This window comes from Pezoporus wallicus, unplaced genomic scaffold (genome assembly GCF_028554395.1).
Source record: "Pezoporus wallicus isolate ANWC-B61680 ecotype Strahan unplaced genomic scaffold, APGP_CSIRO_Pwel_v1 contig_1181, whole genome shotgun sequence".
Lineage (NCBI taxonomy): Eukaryota > Metazoa > Chordata > Aves > Psittaciformes > Psittacidae > Pezoporus > Pezoporus wallicus.
The window spans coordinates 2,387,649-2,408,550 of record NW_026641428.1 but is presented as its reverse complement, the minus strand read 5'-3'; the positions used below and the strand labels follow the sequence as shown (position 1 = coordinate 2,408,550).

Here is a 20,902-nt window from a genome sequence, read left to right as displayed (position 1 = left end):
GTGTCCTCAAATCAGATTTTCTGGAAGTGGCAGTGGACAGGAGGAAAATGTGGCAGTGGAAACTGCAGATGCCAACCAGAAAACCCTTTGTTCCCTACCTCTATATAAGTCTAGATAGTATTTATGATGCTACAGACCAGCCTGGGGCAAGTTTCCTTGAAGAGCTTGGTAATGACATTGGTTCCTTTGCACATATGGAAATTGAAGGATTCTAGGTTAGTATGCTTAGATGTGTCATTGTTCTGAGCAGTTTTATTGGAAGAAGAGTAATAAAAATGAATACATTTCATGGAATTAGCATAAAGTTAATATGGTTGCCAGCTTTTAATGGGTACTTCTGCAGTTTTATTCTGCAGAATGAGTAAAACTGTGTACTTGGTCTTTGCTAAGATAACAGTATCTTGCTAGATAACAATTGTGTTGCACTCTGACAATGTCTGGTTGAAATGGCTAAAGCGAAGCCATTGAATATCTTGAGCAGGAGTTGTCTTGATTGGCCCAGCTTCTGGCTTTGGCTCCTAAAGCTGCTCAGGCACCACTGCAGGTCCCTCCTTTGTCTCTTCCTTTTGAAAATGGTAACATCTACCTGACCTGCACGGGTTTGTGATTCAGTTTTTGTGATTTCTTTGGTGAATTAATTTTAACTCAGATTGGTTCCCTTATCTGGTTGTAACACAGGGAGAAGTAGAGGTAGCTTTTTTTTGTTCTTCTTCTTCTGTTGGTAGCATTCATTTGCAGTTTTATATAAATAGGGTCTGAGGCATGGGATCAGAACTTCTTAACACTGGTTTTGTTGCTGAAGTCAACATATTGCATAACTAATGCTCTCATTTCAAACCATACGTTCTATATAAATATGTAACTTGCTTAGCATACCTTGGAGTTGTGTAACACTCTGCACGTCTTAAGTCAGAGGTACTCTTAATGAGACTAGATGCAATCATAATTGAATTACTGTGGTGTGATACTGGATTTAGGGGTTTATTCCCCTTAGTTCTGTCTGAGTATGTTAGTGAAACAGAAAGCTGATTTGAGATGGAAAGAAAAATGCATATCTGATGTTTTCTTTCAGATGTTCCTAAGCTCCAGCACATATCCTGAGATTCATGGTTATTTGCATGCAAAGGAGCAGGGGAAAAAATCCTGGAAAAAATTGTACTTTCTTTTGAGAAGATCTGGTCTTTATTTTTCCATTAAAGGTACATCTAAGGTAAGGGGAAAAAAAAAACAAACCAAAAAAAAAAGGGAGGCCATAATGAAGTTAGAGCAAATATGTATGTATTTAAAATCTGTTTTAATAACAAAAAATTTTAATTTCAACTTGCAATGATAAAAAGGAAACAGATATTTATTACAGGTAAAATCTAAAGCGATATAAAATTGGAAAAGTATTGTCTTAGAGTAATTTCCTTTTGCCTAACTTTACTTCATTCTGATCAATATTTTTCCAGTCAGTTAACAGAGTACTCTTCTAAAATGAATTTTCAACTGGTAGTTAAAATGCTGAAGTGTAAGTAGGCGCTTTGAAAAGGGGTTGTCTTACTTCATTATGTAAAATAAAAAACCCTGTGTATAAAGGGATTTTACAGGAAGATTTTGCGAGTTCTCACGTTCTGTCACTGTACAGTTTTCCATTTTACTACTTCAACTTTTTGGTGGCAGTTCTTGAAACCTGATAATGTTAAACAGGATACATTGGAGTTGAGACACCTTTTATGTAAACCACTTAAACCAAAGTTTTTTCTTGTTCTGAATTTTCTGTGTTAATTGACAGAGCAATCATGGAGCTGCTTTTGTATCCTTCAGCAAATTTCTTTTGTTTTCTTCCTTAGCTTAGTTCATCTTAGAGGATGGAGATAATGGTTAGAAACAGTAGTGGACAGTTTTCAGATTATGACAGTACCTTTTATTTTGGTGTTTGAAATGCATACAGCTGTCAAAACTTGACTCCTGCTCTGATATTATTATGGCTTGAATTTAGTGGATGTTTTCTGAGAAGTATCATCACTTGTACTTTGGTTTTTCTCCCTCTCTGGAAGAATGAATTCTTTGACTAGTTTGATGTGTTTTTCCTCTGCATTATGAAATTAATGCTGAGTTGTCTCTTTCTAGATTTCATGATGTCAGAGATAAAACTACAGTATGTTAAGACTGTTTTGGAACAGGATAACTCCTATGTCTCCTGAGTTTATTATGTGGAGAGGCTGGCTAAAAATAGTCTAACTATAGTATATTGCTCTTCTTTTTAGGAGCCAAGGCACCTGCAGTTTTTCTGTGAATTCAGCAATAGTGATATGTACATGTCTTTGACAGGCAAAAAGATTTCTGGAGCACCAACAAACCATGGATTCTGCTTTAAGGTACAAGCTTATTATTAGGATACATATTAAAGTAAACCACAATTTTTAGGTAAGCTGAAGATTCTTTAAGGTTTCTGAAAACAATATTCAGCTGTCTCTTATACAATAGGAGAATTAGTGGCTTTTATTTCAACAGGTATTGTGTCCAAGATATGCATTAATGCTAAAAAAATGTGCCGTGCCTGACTAGCCTAACAAATCAGGAGGAAACCGAGACCTGAAACAGCTCTGTGCAGATGTGGAACAAACTAGGACCTGTTGGATGACAGCAATTTGGTTGCTTAAGGTATTTTTTCTGTGTGGAGTTAGCTTCTTGCTTAAGTTTACTCTGTGAAATTTTGCTGTTGTGTGGTAGAGGAGTATCTAGGTTCCCATGTAATAGCAATATCAGCTTTGTACTCTTAAATGTGAAAGCTTATTGTATTTCATCCCAATAAGCGGAGACCAAATTACTGAAATCACTGTAGGGCATGGGATGATGTCTTGAAGCCTCAGTCCTGCAAATACTTAACTGTAAGCATATGTTTGTATGCAACCATGTTGAAGTCATTGAGATTGTTGAGTAATATTGAACAAAACAACAGGAATACACAAGAATGCTTTTAGTATGCTTTTAAAATGTGTCTATATGTGACAAAATAGGAGTAGGTCATTTATTGTATTAAACGGGTAGTATTTAATGCAGAATGTACGTTTATAAAGAAGGCAGCAGCAACAATGATGATAATGTGCATTTCCTTATCCTAACAGCATTTGTTCCTGAGTTTTAATGATAAAGAAAATCATGTGTTATTATTTACATCTGGGAAAACAATTTGCTTGGCTTAGGTTTATAATTTAAAATGCTAACCATGTTATTTTCTGTTTTTAGTATGGGATGCAGCTGTATCAGAATTACATGCAACCATATCAAGGTAGAAGTGGCTGCAGCCCTTTGAATATAACACCTATGGTATGTCCCACAGTAGCTCCATGAATAAATACATTGTTTCTGCCATCATGCTATTTTTAAGTAACTTGTGTCAGTTATACTACTGACCTGATCCTGCAAATCTTTGCATGTGCAAATGCTTGCCAAAATATTCAGGGCTGTCAGGGTTGACTGCAGAGCTAATTAATTACTTAATGCAAGTCAGGTAGTTCAGAGCAATTAAGATTTTTTTTTTCCCTTTGTCAAATCACGAGTATTTTAAGAGTTCATCGGCTTATTATCACAGTCAAAAAGAATGGAAAGAGGATTTTGGAAACAGCGGCAGAACTATAAATGCATTAAAAAAGAAGCAAAGTGTTTAAGGATACACATGCTCTAAGTGCTGTATAAGAAAGCTGTAACAAATCCTTTTTGGTATACAGTAATTTATTTTTTTTTTTTAATATGAAATGTTAAGTACTTGAGGTGAATTTCGGTGCAATACTGATGACTTCAGAGGATCACTGTAATTTGGCTGAACTGAAATTTGGAGGACAGCAGCCTGTACTAGATGCTGTGTCCATCTCCTCAGACAGATAGTTGGGATTGGATCAGGTTGTCCCTTTAATATCTTATGTTATCCCAGTTCTTTATGAGTCATTTGATTTCAGACTTTTTCAGGGATGATTTATATCACTTTTGTGGGTTTTGTTGGCCAAATTGAGTAAAAGTTACTTGTTGCAAGGACTCATGACGGTGATTTTATGGTGGATTTTTTTAGCTTTTATTGTAGTTCTTGCTGTTAAAATGCCTAAAACATGCATTTGCCATTAAAGGTATTAAAAAGTTAGTTTTCAGTGATATTGCTAATAAGCATGGTTTCAAAACTGTGATTAATACATGGACCATGTCTTCATTTCCTGTTATGTGAAGCTGTTACAATAGCTAGCTGCTGCTTTTATAATGAATCTGAGAGCCATTACTGATTCTCTCTTCTCTTACACTACTGCGTGCTTTCTAACTCACATAGCTTGTAACACAGACAGAATGGCACTGTTTTTCTACTTGTGCATAATTCATGGATTAAACAGCAAATTGGATAAACTTGGGAATTAAGTGCACAAGCTAAGGAGCATACTTCACAGGGGAGCCACTTCCATGTTTCACATTCCTCAATAACTCACAATCATGTCAGCTACAAGGAGTTCCCTCCACTCTCCTAGAGACAAATGTTTTCTCTTATTTCACCTGTGGTTTTGACTTTTGCAAAGTTTTCTTCAGGTTACAGTTGCTCGGGCAGACCTTAGATTATGGTGTCAAGAATTACAGTGAACTGTAATTTCTAGTTACATTCATGCTTGTAACCAAACAGGAGCAAAACAGAGCTGTTTTTTTTTGGACTGGGGAGTTTTGCTAGCCCTACAGAAATCTGGGCCTCTTGTGCTCCAGATTTTACTTTAATTTACACAATGCTAGGATGTTCTTTTAATCTTTTGATATTCCAGTGCCTGCCAACTTTCGAGCCATTACAATCTGTATTAAACTTGATTTTGTAAACCTTGGTTTCTGAGAAATATTTTGATGAGTTTTAAGACTGTTTTGTCAAACTTCAGTGTTTTTATTCTATTGCTACAAACTTGATCTTCACTAGGAGAAAAAGTATAGCAGATCCTGCAGTTAAGTCTGTAAAATCCAGTAAAGTTTGAGTGAAAATTTATATTAAAATATATGTTTATGAAATTTATAATGAAATATTCCAAATCTTTGTTAATTTGATGGTTATGTATAAGAATTTTGTATTTTCTCCTTTTTTTTTGTTACTTGGACAACTTAATAACAGTTTTCTGACCTGTTTTGACATACAAAGGGCTTGTTATAGTTAAATATATAAACAGAGTTTCGGGTAAATTGATGCACTTATCATCCATTGCAGTAAGGCAAAAAGATGATCTCTCCTGCCAGACTGTAAAATAGCAGTTTGCAGCAGCGCTGGAATTGCAAATGCTCCCTCGGGTTGAATGAGTTTGGCTCTGATGGAAAATGCTGCAGACTTGAAACACCACTTACAAAACATAATGTTTTTTCAGAAGCTGACTTCTAAATGATGGATGTTTTAAAAAAGGAACAAACTAAATCTAGTTTTCTTTGTTGCAGAGAAGCATTTCAGAAAATTCTTTGGTAGCAATGGATTTCTCAGGACACAGAAGCAGAATTATAGAAAATCCAACAGAAGCCCTTTCAGTTGCAGTCGAAGAAGGATTAGTGTGGCGGGTATCAACACCTTTGTTTTATCAGAATAGTATTTTCTGGGTTGTTTTTGTTTGTTTGATTGTTTTTCTAACAAAAAAACTTTGAAATCATGTTTTTACTTCTCTCTCATACAGAGGAGAGGCTGTCTACGACTCAACTCACATGGTAGTCCTATTGCCATGTCTAACATGGGTATGTGTGAGTTAATCAATTGCCAGAGAAATGCAATAGCTGGTTCTTTCAATAAAGGCAAAAAATTTTTTAAAGATCTTTGTTTTTACAGCTATACACCGATCTCAGTCGTGGTTTCATCATAAAATATCTAGAGAAGAAGCTCAGAGACTTATTTTGCAGCATGGACTTGTAGATGGGTAAGTTAATTCTTTACATAACTTTTCTGAGACACATTTCTAGTCAAAAGCTGCTATTTTAATGTACTTCTTACTGGGGGAGGGAAATGGAAAAAAAAAGAGTTTGCACTTACCTGATAGAAGTAAAAATTATTTTATATAGGGCTATCTGGGGATAAGTTGGTTTCTGTTTTATATCTTCTGGAAGCAATAAAATAGTGATCTAACACTTTGATTCTGTCACTGACCGATTACTTATGTCCACTCAGAGCCAGGCACTTGAGCTCTGTATTTGCACAATATTCTCTGGGAGCTGTCAACTTTGGCACCAATGTCTTTTGTATCTCTTATTAGTGGTGAAAGAATGAAAAAAAAAAGCCTGAAATCATTATTCTGAGATGAACTGTGCAGGGACAGCCATTGAAAAACTTATGCTTTTCCTCATAAAATGACTAAAAAAATCATATTATACCCTAAAGGTAAATAATAAATGTTAGGATAAGACTTTTTTTCTCTCATTTAAATATTAATTTTTTTTAAATTATAAAATAAATAAATATTTTGTGTTCAAATCCTCCTATTTTTCATTTTTATGTTTTATCCTTACTCCTGTATTAAATGTAAATTTGGGCCTCCTTTTTTCAATGAGTAATTGCATAAAACTCTAAGTTTCTCTGAGTCTCTTTCCAGTTAGGTGCCTATAACATCAGATTACTGGTTAAATTCCTTCAGTTTTAGATTAAGTACATGGTAATACTGTTTTCTACATCTGCAGAAAAGGCTCTAGGATAAAAGGCAATGGAAAGAGAGTCCTACTCAGTAAGGATGGCTAATTGGACTTCCCCATTTTTATTTTTCCTTCTTTTTCCATGTAAGGGTTCCTATTTTAAAGTCTGTCTAATGATCCTGAAGCTGTTTCTGTACTCTGCATTCATTTTGTATTTGTTAAATGAGAGGGACAGGACATGGAGGTGACTCAAACATGTATTTCCGAGCAGTGTATAATTCCAGGGCTGATGAATCTTCCAGTGTATTTCAGTGGGTACACACAAACACACTGTTAAATGAAACCCAGTAGATTTGGTGAGCAAAAAGCAATGGTGTTCAAGATGAACATGCAAATACCTTGCTAACATTAGTTTAGTACAATGTTCTTTATGTTATGTTCTTGGATCTATTAATAGGTGTGCATGGTTTTGGTGAGGATGATACTCTTGTATGGAATGTCTAGAACTGATGAGATCATGGTACTACGAGCACTCATGCTGTCAGATACATATTCAGGAGTTACAATGAAGTCATGAATACGTTACAGCATGTGACAAATGCTGTGCTTCTTGACAAGCTGAAAGAATTAATTATCACCAGAAATACAAACGTTTTTAATGAAAATAATATTTAGTTTCTGGGGGCAGAGGGTGGGGCAGAGAAAATAATCCATGTTGAGCCTTTTAAGGTGATCTCATGCAGGGAGATATCCTGCATATATGACAGATGTCATAGGACCTCTTTAATACCATGTGTACCAACAAATAGTCTGTTCCTAATGGCTTGTAGAAGACAAAGGGACTATTATAAAAAGGATATACAGTAGTATCAGTATTTGAATAACCTAATAGCAGGGACAGCAACAGCCTTAAGGTGTGCTATGAAGGAATAAAGTTTTTGGATCTACTGTTCCAGTGTAAAGCCAAATTTCTTAACAAAGTTTATGTAGCAATTTTATAGATTTCATACTTCACCCCCTAAAGGGCATTTGAAGACATTTCAGTGATAAATGATTGACAGGATTGCAAACTGATTGGCATCTGATTGATGAATGGGATAATAGCATTACCAAAAGCCCCATGACAAAATGCAACTGGTCATTCAGAGAATTCCTTGTAAGTTTGTGAAGGAGTAGTTTTTTGGAGTCATCCAGCATGTCTGAAAAGCTTCCTTCCAACTAACATTTCTAAGATTCTGTGAACTACAATCCGTTCTTCGTAATAAAGTTATTTTTTGACAACTAAAGTAGGTCTATTGTGATAAGCTTAGAAAAGAGTAAAGATCTTTTTATGTGAAGGAGAACAAATGTTGCTTGTCTTTGCTGTTAAAAAAGGAAAAAAGTAAGAAAATTAACTTTAAAAGAAATGATGAATGAGAACATAAGTCCTGATCAACCTGAATTTCCTTTCCTACCCAATGTGATTACTTTGTGTACTGTTTAATGTGGATCCCGGAACTGACATTTGGCAACTCCATTTGGGATATCTGCGAAGTGCCACATTCTTATTGTCATTTTTCTGAACAAAAATAAAATGCCGGTCCTTAATGACAAACATAGAAAGCATTCAAGTTTATTCGAACGATCTGTGTAAGTGTGCTCTGAACATTTTTATGTCCTGAAGAGGGTGAAAGGCCACTAGGTGGTGAGAGAGAGCTTGTTAAGAGAGCCTGAGTCTACTGAGAAGTCTTACCTATCATATTTGCTGTGTGCTCTTACCGCATGCTGAGTTGGCAGTTATCCCTCTTTGATATAACTAAATTAGTGTCAGAGCTCCGAATTAGAATGGGTGGGGATTTTGATGGAAGTTATAATGATTATGGAATCCAAAATTCTTAATTCCAGGTATTTTCTTACCTTGTAAAAATAGGACTCTTAAAGTTTTGAGGATGAAATTAATAGTTTGCATCCATGCTGTTAGTGAAAATCCACTGTAAGCCTTTTCTGCTTTCTTCTCCTGAAATCATTTTTTTTCATATAGCAGTTATGCTCTCATTCCTGGTACCTGGTTGGGCAAAAGTAAGTGGCCTCTAGTCCCTACATGATTGATACATGCAAGTCCATCTTACCTGTTTCTTTTGTGACCTGAAAGAGCAATAAGCTTTCCAATGGCTGTCCCTCTATTTCCCTTATTTGGTACATTTGTTAGCCATAGCTGTTCCAGGCCTGCACAATACAGTTTGGACTTTGTCCACTACAAAGCTGTGAATCAGTTACTTCCCTCTGTCCTCCAAACTGTTCTCAGCTGATATTCAAAACCCAGTGATTCAGTGAAAGCTGTTTCTTATTGGTAATCATCCTTAGCCTATACCAGGATTATGGCAAAATTATGTCTTTCTATAACCTGGTTGGAATACATTTTCAGTGAACTACTTGCAGTGACAACTGTTAACCATTGGGAGCGTTGTGATTTGAATAATGATGCCATAAAGTAAGCGAAGTGTACCTGTGTCTCAGTGGGAATTGTGCTGATGTGCAGACGTGGGTGCGCACTTATGAATATTGGCCAGACGTGAAAGTCATTCTACAAGTCTCGCATTACCCTTTCTGTAAACTTCCTGTTAAGCCACCTTTTGAATTTTCCCTATAACGTTTGTCATTTAGGTAACACAGTCACACAATGTTTGGGTCAGAGCCCAGATAAAAATTTTGTTCAAAGCACAAACTTTGAGGGTGCTTTTCTGTCTGAAGAGATACATTGTAATTCTGTGCAGTGTAAAAACTAACGCCTACAGTGTCATTCATTCTGAGAACGCATATTTTTCAGATAAGACAAGGTGAAGAAGAATTTAAGTATTTCCAGTGACACATTTGCAAAGAAACACTGATTAAAAGCATGATGTACATAGTTAATGTTATTTTTGCTTTTCACTAATACTTACTATAATGAATTACAACAGTTCTAACTGGATGTTTCCAAAAGGATTTCCAGAGTGCCCTTACTGTGAACGTTTTCAATCTCTTTTAGGGTATTCCTGGTACGTGATAGCCAAAGTAACCCCAAAACATTTGTATTGTCACTGAGTCATGGATTAAAAATAAAGCATTTTCAGATTGTACCTGTAAGTAAATATTTCAGTTTATATATACAGTTGTAAACCAAAACAATTGAATAGTGGTGATAAAATATTGATGGATTTTTTTTTCATTTGCTGTTATGCAGAAGATGTAAGCCTAATACCTCTGTCACTAAAAATAATTAGTATTCTTGAGTAGAGCTGAATATTTGTGAGCTTTGATGTTACAAAGTTAGACTAGTACTGTGAAATCCTAAAATGTGTCTTAAAGAAATAAACGAATCCATTCGACCTGTAACAGAAGCAACCCTGATGGCAGAAAATCTTGTATTAATAAAGGTCATATTGCCTGTTCAATTTTAGATATGTGCACAATTTGGTTTTAGTCATCTGTTTAGGTGTCCTGCCTATGACGTGTGTGTGTTTGTGTATCTGACTCGTCTGTTCGGGATAGTTTCTGTCAATATTTTTCAAACATTTTTTTCTGACCTCTCTTCTTCATTTGTGTTATTGTGGTATATTCATGGCCAAGTCTTCTTCAAAGGGACAATTTTAGCAAAAAATTGATATCCTTATTTAGCCCAGCTTCTCAGATGTAAGCTGAAATTTCCTAAATTGAAATCATATTTCCATCAGTTTTCCTTGAAGATTTCATCCAGTTATCCTACTGGAATGGCCAGCTTTCCCCATCTCTTCCACTCTTTTCTGAGGTGGTTTATGCTGGTTTTTGTACAGGATGCTCCTGTTGAGACGAAAAACACTTCAATGTTACATGTTTTAGCCCCATAACTGAGCAGACCTATAGCTTTTTCTTCTCTCTTCACAAAAAGCTTTCTTCCAGACCACATAATATTCTAGCCTCCACGTTCCTTCCTCCTAAAGTTTCTGTGATACTTTGCTGTTTCTCAGTAAAAATGAGTGTAGTGGCTTTTGTTTTGTTTCTGATCTGGTGATCCACTATAATCATTCACCAAATTTCCATATGCCATACCTAGGGCTTGTAGCTGATATTCTCCCCTAAAAAAGTTCCTGTAGAATAAAGCTGAAGCACTATTTCAGGGGAGGAAAGGAGTGAAACAATGTTAGTTACAAGAATTGCCCAGGATTTTTGTTGTGTTTAGGAATAAACAATGGAGGATACCTTCATCCAAAAGTGTCCTGGATTCCTTGTGAACATCAGTGTATGCTCTGTGATTAAAATCCCAAGTGTAAGATCTCTGTGCTACTGACTGTGGGGGATAAGTGTTGTGTTGCTTAGAAAGCCTTCTGAACTCCATACAAATACTGTATGATTCTACTGCATTGGGATGTCATTTAACTCTCAATTTTAAGAGACCACTTTTTCTTTCCCTATCAGGAAAGAGAACCTCTCTTCTGTGAGAGCAGAGGTAGCCAGAAGCTGCAGTTATCTTCAGTTTTCCCTGAGCTGGATAATTCTCCTCTTCTCTTCAGAAAAATTACCCAGTCAATTCTTATGTTCTTCAGATGTAAGCAGTACATTTGAGGAATTGATCATACACATGCATGCTAAAACCTTGCTTTCCTGTTGTAGGGTCTTTGGAGAAGCCAGGAATTCCTTGTTTTGACATACAGACTTCGGTCAAATTTTCCATGCTGATAGTCTAGATGACCTGTTCCACTTCGGTGAAAAACCTGTCTTACTTGAAGGACCTTTTTTTGTTATTTTTAAAGTAAAGTGATTTCTCCTATGCTAGTTACCAGGGGTAAAAATAAATATCTCTAATGAGAACAACTTAATCTGGAGAGAGAATGTAAATATGGGTCCTGTTAGTTCACCAAACATAGACATATTTCAGTTCCTTTCTGTCATCTAATTTGCCGTTGCATTCAGTACCGTCATGCCATTCTCAATGCCCAGACTTATCGCATGTTCACTTTTTGCTAGATCAATACTCTTCAAGGAGTTCAGAAATGCATTTTTTTGAGGGGAGGGGTGCTGTTGATCTTCTAAATGAAGTTATTGTTTTTGTAAGAAACAAGACATTTTGTGTTACTGCAATAAGTTGGTAGCTTATTAGTTGAAGATCAAGGTTATCTTTTTGAACTTCAGATTGTACTGTTATTCTAAACTCTTGCCTTTTTCCAGTCATTGGGAAGCGAAAATAATTTTCCTACTAAATATAAATAAATAAATGGCATTTAGAAGGTCTTTTTGCAAGTTAAAAATAATTCAGTTTCTAAATGAATTATTTTTCTCTTACATTTTAGGTTGCTTCATTTAAAAATACTGCATTTAAAAATGTCTCCTTCCTGCACAAGTGCATCATGTTAACTTTGGTAACATGTGCAACAGGTTTTGCAGGTGGGTGGCAGGGAACTGGTTGTAAAAAATTGAAAAGAAATCCTTTGGGATACATTTAGGATCCCATACTGTGAAAACTGGAGAACTCAATATCTTAAATGTATTTTTCAGCCTTACTACTCTGAGCTGATACAAGTTAATTTCAATGTAGAAATTACTTGTTCTGTAGTCCATGTGAAAGAAGAATGGATATGCATTTCTGGGACTGTCTTTTTCCACTAAATGTTTTTCCATAATACCCTTCTTAACTTGCAGAAAATGTTAGGTTCCTGAACAGCATAACTTTGATATGAATTTTTCCTTTGCAAAATACTGATTGCTTTAGAATTAGCAATCTGGTATTCAGTTCAAGCTTTGGGATTACTTTGGAGGGGGGATAAACAAGCTGAAAATTAAATCCTGTTTGACAGGCTTCTGAATTGTCAACTCTTCCTTGTCTTCAGTGTGTTGGCAGGAAAACTGCATGCAGAAGAAAGTCCAATGGATGATAATCCATTTTCAGGTTATTAGCTGGAGCACAGGAATTTACACATGCACGCATTGGTAATTCCTTAACTAGCAGTGTTTGACCTCAACTGACCAAGTCTGAGAATAAAGAATTTGCAAACTACTTCCAGACATGGTAGAAAGGGGTAGAATAGCTGTAAGCTGTAAGCAATTCAACAGCTGCTTCAGATGAGAAATCTTAATTACAGGTAAGAGAGCTAATTATATCTTCTCCTTCCCTCTGTACTCCAGTAGGATAGTTGCATCTTTGCCTCACATACCGTCTACTGCTCTACACTAGCCCTGCTTCAGGATCTTCTGTTCACTACTGTCCAAATCTTGTAAAGTCTCTTTTTTCCCTTTTCTTTTTTAAAATAGTTTAAGTAGAGATTTTTATCCTCTATTTACATTAGTACTAGTTAGTTACTGTTGCACTGAAGCTTCTTGATACTAGATGTATCAGCAGTAGAGGAAATAAGTCAGCAGTGCAATACAAACTGACCAAGAGCTAATGTTCAGTAACCTAGAACAGGGAAATACTGATTGTAAATTTTTAAGCATCTGAAAGTCAAAGGTAACATTTCAAGCTATGTTTCTCAGTTTCTTCTTTCTTTCCTGTATCTATGCTAATACATGCATTTGGAGCTGCATCTGTTCTTTCTCCTATAACAAAGAATATATTACTACATCAAGCATGTTATTTTTGCAATGGGCAGTTTCTTTGGTAACACGTATCATCTTGTAGACAAATGAAGTAGTGTGCACCTTATAAAATAAATTATATAAAATGTAGTAGTTAGTTAAACTTGGCTGTTTCTTGTCATTCTGTAAAAACTCAGTGTTCATATGAACTCCAGTTATCATTCCAAAGCAAAGGCATAAAGAAGTATTGTTAATACAGAAAGAATATTGTTTATATTTATTTAACCGTTCTTTCCTTTTAGGCACATACCTATATTAAAGGCAAAGTTGAAGAATGCTTTATCTTTCTGTTGTGCATTTTTGATCTTGCTGTGAATGATCACTGTATTTTTCCTTCTCTCAGTAGTCATGAGATTAAAATATCCTGGTCTACAAAGAAGGCTTCTCAAGTATGTCAAGCATGAAGAAATACCATAGCAAAGGACAATTTTATTTTATTTTTATTTTTTTCCATTTTTACAGTTGGAAGATGATGGGAAGCTATACTATACCCTTGATGATGGTCATACCAGATTTACTGATCTCATCCAGCTAGTGGAATTCTACCAACTTAATAAAGGAGTACTGCCTTGCAAGTTAAAACACTATTGTGCACGAATTGCTCTTTAACCAAAGTACCTGTTGTTTCATCAAAGGGAAAGGAAGATACTGGATTTTTTTTCCCCTTAGAGGCAGTTTGTATTGTAAGAAGGGAAAAAAGCATTACATTGTAAAGAGTCTATGTTTAAGCTGCAAAAAAAAAAAAATATATATATATATAGATAAGAACTTTGCTTTGTGATTGTCACAACAAACTTAATTTTATGGTTTAAAAAAAAACCAACCCTCTTTTGTATGTAATTCTTTAGTGTTGTCTTGGATTTCTTTTGGGTTTTCTTTTTCAACTGAAAACAATTTAAAATGATATTGTGTAACTTCTACAAAAATATAACTGAAGGGAGGATCTTTGTTCTTAGGTTTAAAATTAACTTTTTGTCTCTGAATGCCTCTCAGTTTCTGTACATCACATAAAAAATATATATTTACTGTGGTGAGGATAAGAAGCTGAACTGCACATTTTATTTGTAAATAAAATGAATAAATATTTTGCACTATATTTTTGAATGCTACTTTGAGGATTATCATATCCAAAAAGTGAAAAATCATTAAAACCACTTCTAGCTGATCAGTTGTATTGAGTTGTGCTATTACTATTGTAATATTGTAAAGGACTTTTTTTTCTCTAATCTAATGACTAAATCTACATCGTTATACAAAGCTGAAGTGTCACTTGCTTGGCTGTGATACATATAAACATGCAGAAAGTATCATGTAGTGTATAACATGGTTTAGTATATACCTACAGTCTCTAACATAGAGGGAGAGAGATCTGTTCTGTGGATTGTTGCAGAGTCGGGGAGGGAATGAACTTAATTGCCCTTAAAGGTACCATTCAAATATTTATGAATTTACAATATTTACAATACTTACAAATAAAGGTAAATCTAGTGAACTTTACTCTTTGCTGAAAACCTGGTGAGAGTGTGTTTGCAGTCAGTTTCTAGCTTGTTTTATTATTTATCACAGAGTAATAATTTCAATATAGCTACCAGTCAACCAGTCTTTAGAGATTACCAAACATGTAACATTTGAGCTAAAGGGAAATGTTTTGGTAGAGCAAGTTGAATTTTGGATCATAGTGTTAGAAATACTTTTGGCATCTGTGTTTTGAAAGAGAGGTGATGCTGCTGCATCCTTGAACAAAGACTTGAGTGGAGCGGGATTTGGATTGAAAGAGGCATCCCTGTCATAATGCTTTGCTGCCCAATAGGTTTGATCTTGCTATGAGGGTTCAGGATATAGCCCTGGATATCTTTACTTGGGGTAAAGGCTGGAGTGCAAAGTAGTGCTTGGAGATGGACCATCACACTGAATGCAGCCCCTCCTGCCTGTGCTTGATTCGATTCTCTGACTGTCAGATAACCCAGCTGTTCTGCTGTTGGAGCTCATGAGGAGGGAAGGTGAAAGAGGCCTGTGCGAGGGACGGAGTAAGATGGACCAGAGGTGCAGAGTAACAGTGTGCATTAGCTGACAAGGTTATGTATATGGAAGCATTAGAATAGTATGGTAACTATGGTTTTGTTATTGTGTGTCTGTGGAAGGCAATCATAATAACATAATACTGTGATACTTAATTTACTGACTTGATCCACACATCACTGACCTTTTCCTCTGGTATGCAAATGTGTTTTTTAAAGCTCATTAAAAAAGCAGCTCTTCATAACGTGTACCAAAGATGCAGCATATGCAGTGCCTAAGCTCATTACATTAGGAATGCCTTGTAAAACTCTTCACAGTCTAATAAATTCAACACTTAAACCTTGAATGTAATTACAATTTGAATGACGAAAATATACTTTTAATTAAAACCTCTTCAGATTTAGTTTAATAATGTGATTACTTCTCAGGCCTACTATTATTTCAGAGACAGGTACAGAATAAGAAGAAACATTCTCCTCTGCATCCCTGTTTTTTTGATCATCTGACAAAATGAATTGTCTACAATAGTGCATTTCTACTTGGACATGTGAAAGCTTTGCCATAATTTTTATTTCTATTTATGTGTTTGCTAGCATGCTTGGTAGAGAAGCTTAACTGCTTAGTGAGTGAGGGTCTCTGGACCTATCATTAAAAAAAAAGAGAATGTGGGGATTACGTGGTGGAGCGACATCAAAAATCTTTGCCTGCTTATTTTAAACTTTTTTAAAAAGTGAAAAAATCCCACCAGAACAAAAAATCCCACCAAAAAAGAACCAACCAACAGCCCCCCTCCCCCAAGACAACACACACACAAGAAACCCCACAAAAAAACACAAAAGGGAAACCCCAAGTAAAACAGAGTACTCCTTAATGAGCATGGAGTTTAGACATTTTAAACTGGCAAGTACTCAAAACATTCTTACTCTGTAAAGTGTTGTCTCCCACATTTTGACAGCTCTCTATTAAAATCTAAACTGAAATTTTGCTGGGAGTAGAAAATCTTCTTTTACAATTGTGCATACTTTTCCTGAACTGCATGGTTGGTTGTGACCACCTCATGAAGACCAAACCAGTAAAAGTAACTAAATCTAGTTTGGTGTTTAAATGCCTTAACAGGCTACCTCCTTGTTTAAATATTACTGAAGGAAGAACCATGAAGGGAGGTAGTCTTAACATGTAAAAACAAACAAACAAACAAAACCACCAACAAACACACACACACACACAAACAAAACCCTCTGATATCCCAGGCTACTTTAAAACATGCTAAATGGTACAGGTGGTTGATGTATGACTTGCAAGATCCTTGCTAGCAACCAGTGTTTTCTTGTCAGAAAAATGGCAAGATTTTTTATGACCCCACCCAGGATATGTCTGAGTGTAAAGTTCTTTGAGGGTGTAGGCAATACTGTTTGAAACAGAATTTCTGTGTGTTAACTGAGGCTTCTGATTAGGAATACTACTCTGAAGTGCCCACTGTTACAAAAATAATTGGCTAATCAGTTGTTAGCAGCTCAAGGAGAAAGCAGAGCTATTTTGGGAAAGCCAGTCTGTGAACCTGCAATAGTTTGCTTCTCTAAAAATTGTGGAAAATTTTATATTTACCTCATAGAGAATTTAAGGATTTAAAAAAAAACCCAACCAAAAAAACGAAAACAACAACAACAACAAAAAACACACACACACACACAAAAGAAAACAAAACCAGGAAAAGAACCCAACCCAACAATAAAAAAACAAACAAAACCCTACCAAAAAAAAAACCAACCCTGAAATCAACCAACCAACCAAAAAAAAAAAACAACCACAATTTCATTTGGTTGTGTTTGTAGAGGGTTTTTTAGTACATAGGGAGGTAATTTGTTTTTATCTTTACTTTGGGCAGGTTAGAATTTACAGTCTTAAACTTCTTGATGTTTAAGTGTCAAAGCACCTAGGTTTGAAACATGGTACGTTAAAAACACAGCATACTTTCTTCAGGTTTAAAATTTCATACGTCTTTGAGTGTATCTGTGTAGCGCCAGGAAGAGAGAACTGAGCTTGCCATGCAGAGGTGCCAGAAGCAGTGTAACAGTACAAGCCCAGCTTTCTATCTGGGGTAATTAGCCCTGCAGGAGTAAGCTCTAAAGATGTGAGCTAGTTCAGGGATTGCTCTGAACCTCAGCTCAGCATTGTATTTGTTGGCATGCCCTTTTGTGCCTTAGTTTCCAATCTTAAAATCTTCTTGGCTCAAAGGAGATTAAAAGTTAATTCACTGGTGTTTCATAATGCATATACATACAGGGCTGGAATTAAGGTTCATGGGCAGCATTAGATGACATTTTTAAACTTCTGTGTGTTTTTACCTAACAATCTTATTAAGTCACTTAATGAATTTTTTGAAATGTAGCAGGTCTTCAGTTCATCAAACTAAATATTTTGAAGGAGAGCTTTAACCTGTTAAATAAAAGAGGATTACGTATGTAACTAACTACAAGTGGGATCTTTCAAGGATAATTGAATTTCTGTCAAATGTTGTCTGTTACATCCTGGTTTAAGAATTACAGCGTTTTGTGCTTCCTTGGGGGTACAACTATTCTGTAGTGTAAGTGGGTTTGGGGTGTCTCATTTTAAGACACAAATCAGCTTATTTCAGGAGAATGGCCTCTTCTTTTTTTGTTGTTACATTGTGTAAAAGCTACTCATCTTCATCTAAATAGAAGCCACTCAGCCACCAATTAGTTTTAACTGTTTAAACCTATTTAATAAATGCATCTTGCAAATCAGTCTAGCATTTGTCTGTAAGGACTCTTATACGGAATTTTTGTTATCTATATTACTTCAGTTTATAAAAATACAAAGCAACTTACAGCTTATGTCAGCCTTTCTGTTTGGTTAACAAAATAATTATCACTGGTCTGATATTTCAGACTACTATTCCTCAGCACTGTAATGCATTCCATTTCTAATTTCAACTTTGTAGCTGAAGCTTTCACTGAAATCATCGAAGATGGAACATACGCCATTGCTCGAATATACTTGCAAGCTTTCAGAGGTTAAACACTTATGGTCTATGCATAATCAATGTGTATGGTAGTGCAATTAACGTTAAATTTAATGAAATGCATGAATATTTAAAACTTAATGAATCTGGCTTTGCAGCATGCTTTACAGCCTGGTTCCCATATGTGAACAGTATTGACTGTTGGCCTCTGGATGTCAGCAGTGTATCGCAAAATTCCTGTAATCAGCTGCTGTTTTCCTGCTTCCTCTCAGAAAAATGTCTGTGACTTGTGGTCTCTGCACACCTCCAGAACACCCAGCGCTTTTTCCTCTTATAAATTATTCACTTACTCTGTACCAATTAGTTCTACCAGTTGCTAGGTTTGTTATCAAGTTAAGCTTCAAGACAAGAACCTGAACTCAATGAGTGATTAAAAATTTATTAGCAGAGATGATTAAATATGCAGATAGTCTGTGAAGCTTGTTCTTGAAACCATTATATTACCTTTTTAATACTAATGATTTGTATAATTAATTTTAAAAAAGCCTGAAAGTCTTTTAAAAAAAATCAGAGTAGGACATAAAAGGGAAGAGATTAAATGCAGAGGAGGCAGTGAACCTGGGTATTAAAACAGCTCATTCACATGTATGGGCAATAAAGTGATTTCTTTACAGGAACAGTCTGTGGGTTTTTTCCCCCTCTGCTAAGTTGATTATTTTATTAATCTTTGAAGCAATTTGGGAAAACTATCAACTAGTGAGTCATATTTTCAAAACAGAACTTTATGCGATTAACGCTGATACGACGGACAATTCCCCGAAACCATACGGTAAGAAACTAAACTATATGAAGATGCGGTTTCAACAAACATTTAAGCATATGCTGGATTTTCGGTGTGAGAGTAACCCCTGGGTTTCCGTAGGAGATGCTCAGGTACATTAATGCCACCAGTAATGCCACCAGGGAACAGCCGGGCAGTGCGGTAAATGCCAGGCACAGGTCCCTAAGAGGGGCTGTTCCCGATGCTGTCCCTGCATGTGAGGTGGGTGGTGAGAAGGGCCCGAGGTAGCAATTAGGCAGGTTTGGGGGTGGGGGCAAGTGGGATCCTCCGGAGCCGAGGGTGAGCGGGAGCCTCCTGGTGCTGTTGAACCTGGAGGGCTGGCTTTGGAAGGGATGGGCTGTCCTCCTTCCCCTGGGGGAAAGAAAGTAAGTGACTTTATTACCCAATAAGGGAGTAGCTAGAACAGAGAAGCAGCCCGGGGGCCTGGCTTTTTGCTTTCTACCTCCCTGAGAGAAGCAAATCCTCATGGCAGCGTAGGAGCAGCCTGGAGAGCAAAGGCAGCCACCACTAGCCAGTGCTGTGGCATGACACAGCTTTTGGCATCTGCTTGTGTGTGGCCACAATGCGATGTGTTAGATGTTTTGTAATGCCTCTGAGACCTGGCTACGTACTGGAAGCTGGAACAGGCCAGGGCTGTGGTTGAGGCTGTGTGCTGCCACCCCTCTGTGCTGGCACACAGCGGGGCAGGGAGGGTAGATGGTAGGCAGCATCCCTCCGCGGCTGCACTCTGCAGCAGGGAGAGCTGGTGCAGCACCACTGACGACCATGGCTGATGACCCCAGCACGCCATGGGAGTGAGTTGCTGTGGATGAGGCTTGAAGGAAGATGGGGGCCTATGTAAAATAGGGTGTGAATAGCCCAGAGCTGCTACTGTGCCCTTTGCCTCCTGGAAAGGGAGGAGTCTCACCTCAGGTGTGACTGATGAGCCCCATTAGCCTGAGATTGTTAGAGTTAATGAGTTGCCCTGTGTGGTCTGTGTTTAGCTTGTAGGTGCGTGTTTAGAGAAGACATGTTATGCAGCAATTTAGAGTCAGCAGGAATAGTGAGTGAAATTGTGGTTTTTTTTAAGACTTGGGTTTGGCGTGGGGAGCGATAAAGCATGATGGGAGGTTGTCGTGTACCTGTTGTCCTCTTTTTTTGTATTGTATTTATAAGTTAGAATGCCTTTCTTTTCAAATCTGCAACTCTGTGTGGTATTCTTAGGCTTTAGTAATGTGAAGTGTAGTGTGTACATTTAGCTCTGACCATAATAGGCAGCAGAACACAAGTGCGACCTTGTCTAGAGTGAGACCCAAAGAAGGTGTTTCTATTGCTATCACCAGAGAACTTGCATGGCTAGGATCTTGCTGTGGAGGATAAGTCTAAGTAAAAATGGCTTTTCTTTATCCAAAATAGCAGGTGTGCCTCTTGGATGATGTGAAATTAGGCTGTGACCTAGGAACTTCCTTATCAGAGCACAGTCCTAGAAACATTTCTTTAGTTCTCTGGGAGGTGCATTGACTCAGATGTACAACCTTCCTTTCTTGCTTTCTTCTTGCTCTGAACTAAGTCGAAACACTGCTTTTTCACAAATCTATTTCAGCTTCCCCTTCTATTATGCCAGCTACCTACTGGGGGAAAGAGAAGGAGCAGAGGAAAGAGCATCAACTAGGGTAAGCAAGTTGTTAGAAGAAATTGAGAGGATATTGAATGTGTCGCTTCTCGCTTCCCTCATTGTGGCTGAAACTGAACAAAAGAATGAGTCCTTAGTCTTGCATTCCTGAGTATGGGGTAGGCTGATGTTTTCCCAAGTGGGATCATAAGTTTAGATAGTTTTTAATGTCAATGAAAACTTTCTAACATGAAGAAATATCCTTAAACTGAAGGAAAGGAAAAGGTAACTTCAAATCTTTTTA

General features: G+C 36.7%; 1 protein-coding gene across 1 annotated transcript in view; it reads left to right on the top strand.

Annotated features, from left to right (window-relative positions):
* GRB14 (growth factor receptor bound protein 14) overlaps positions 1 to 14,588 on the top strand; it is a 63,894-nt gene extending 49,306 nt beyond the window's left edge. The window contains 9 exon segments of the mRNA XM_057423831.1: positions 1,073 to 1,210; positions 2,250 to 2,360; positions 2,551 to 2,646; positions 3,232 to 3,312; positions 5,425 to 5,541; positions 5,655 to 5,712; positions 5,804 to 5,891; positions 9,605 to 9,698; positions 13,627 to 14,588. Of these exon segments, the coding sequence (XP_057279814.1) occupies positions 1,073 to 1,210; positions 2,250 to 2,360; positions 2,551 to 2,646; positions 3,232 to 3,312; positions 5,425 to 5,541; positions 5,655 to 5,712; positions 5,804 to 5,891; positions 9,605 to 9,698; positions 13,627 to 13,773 (930 nt within the window). The 3' untranslated portion in view covers positions 13,774 to 14,588.
* Positions 14,589 to 20,902: the final 6,314 nt, after the last annotated feature.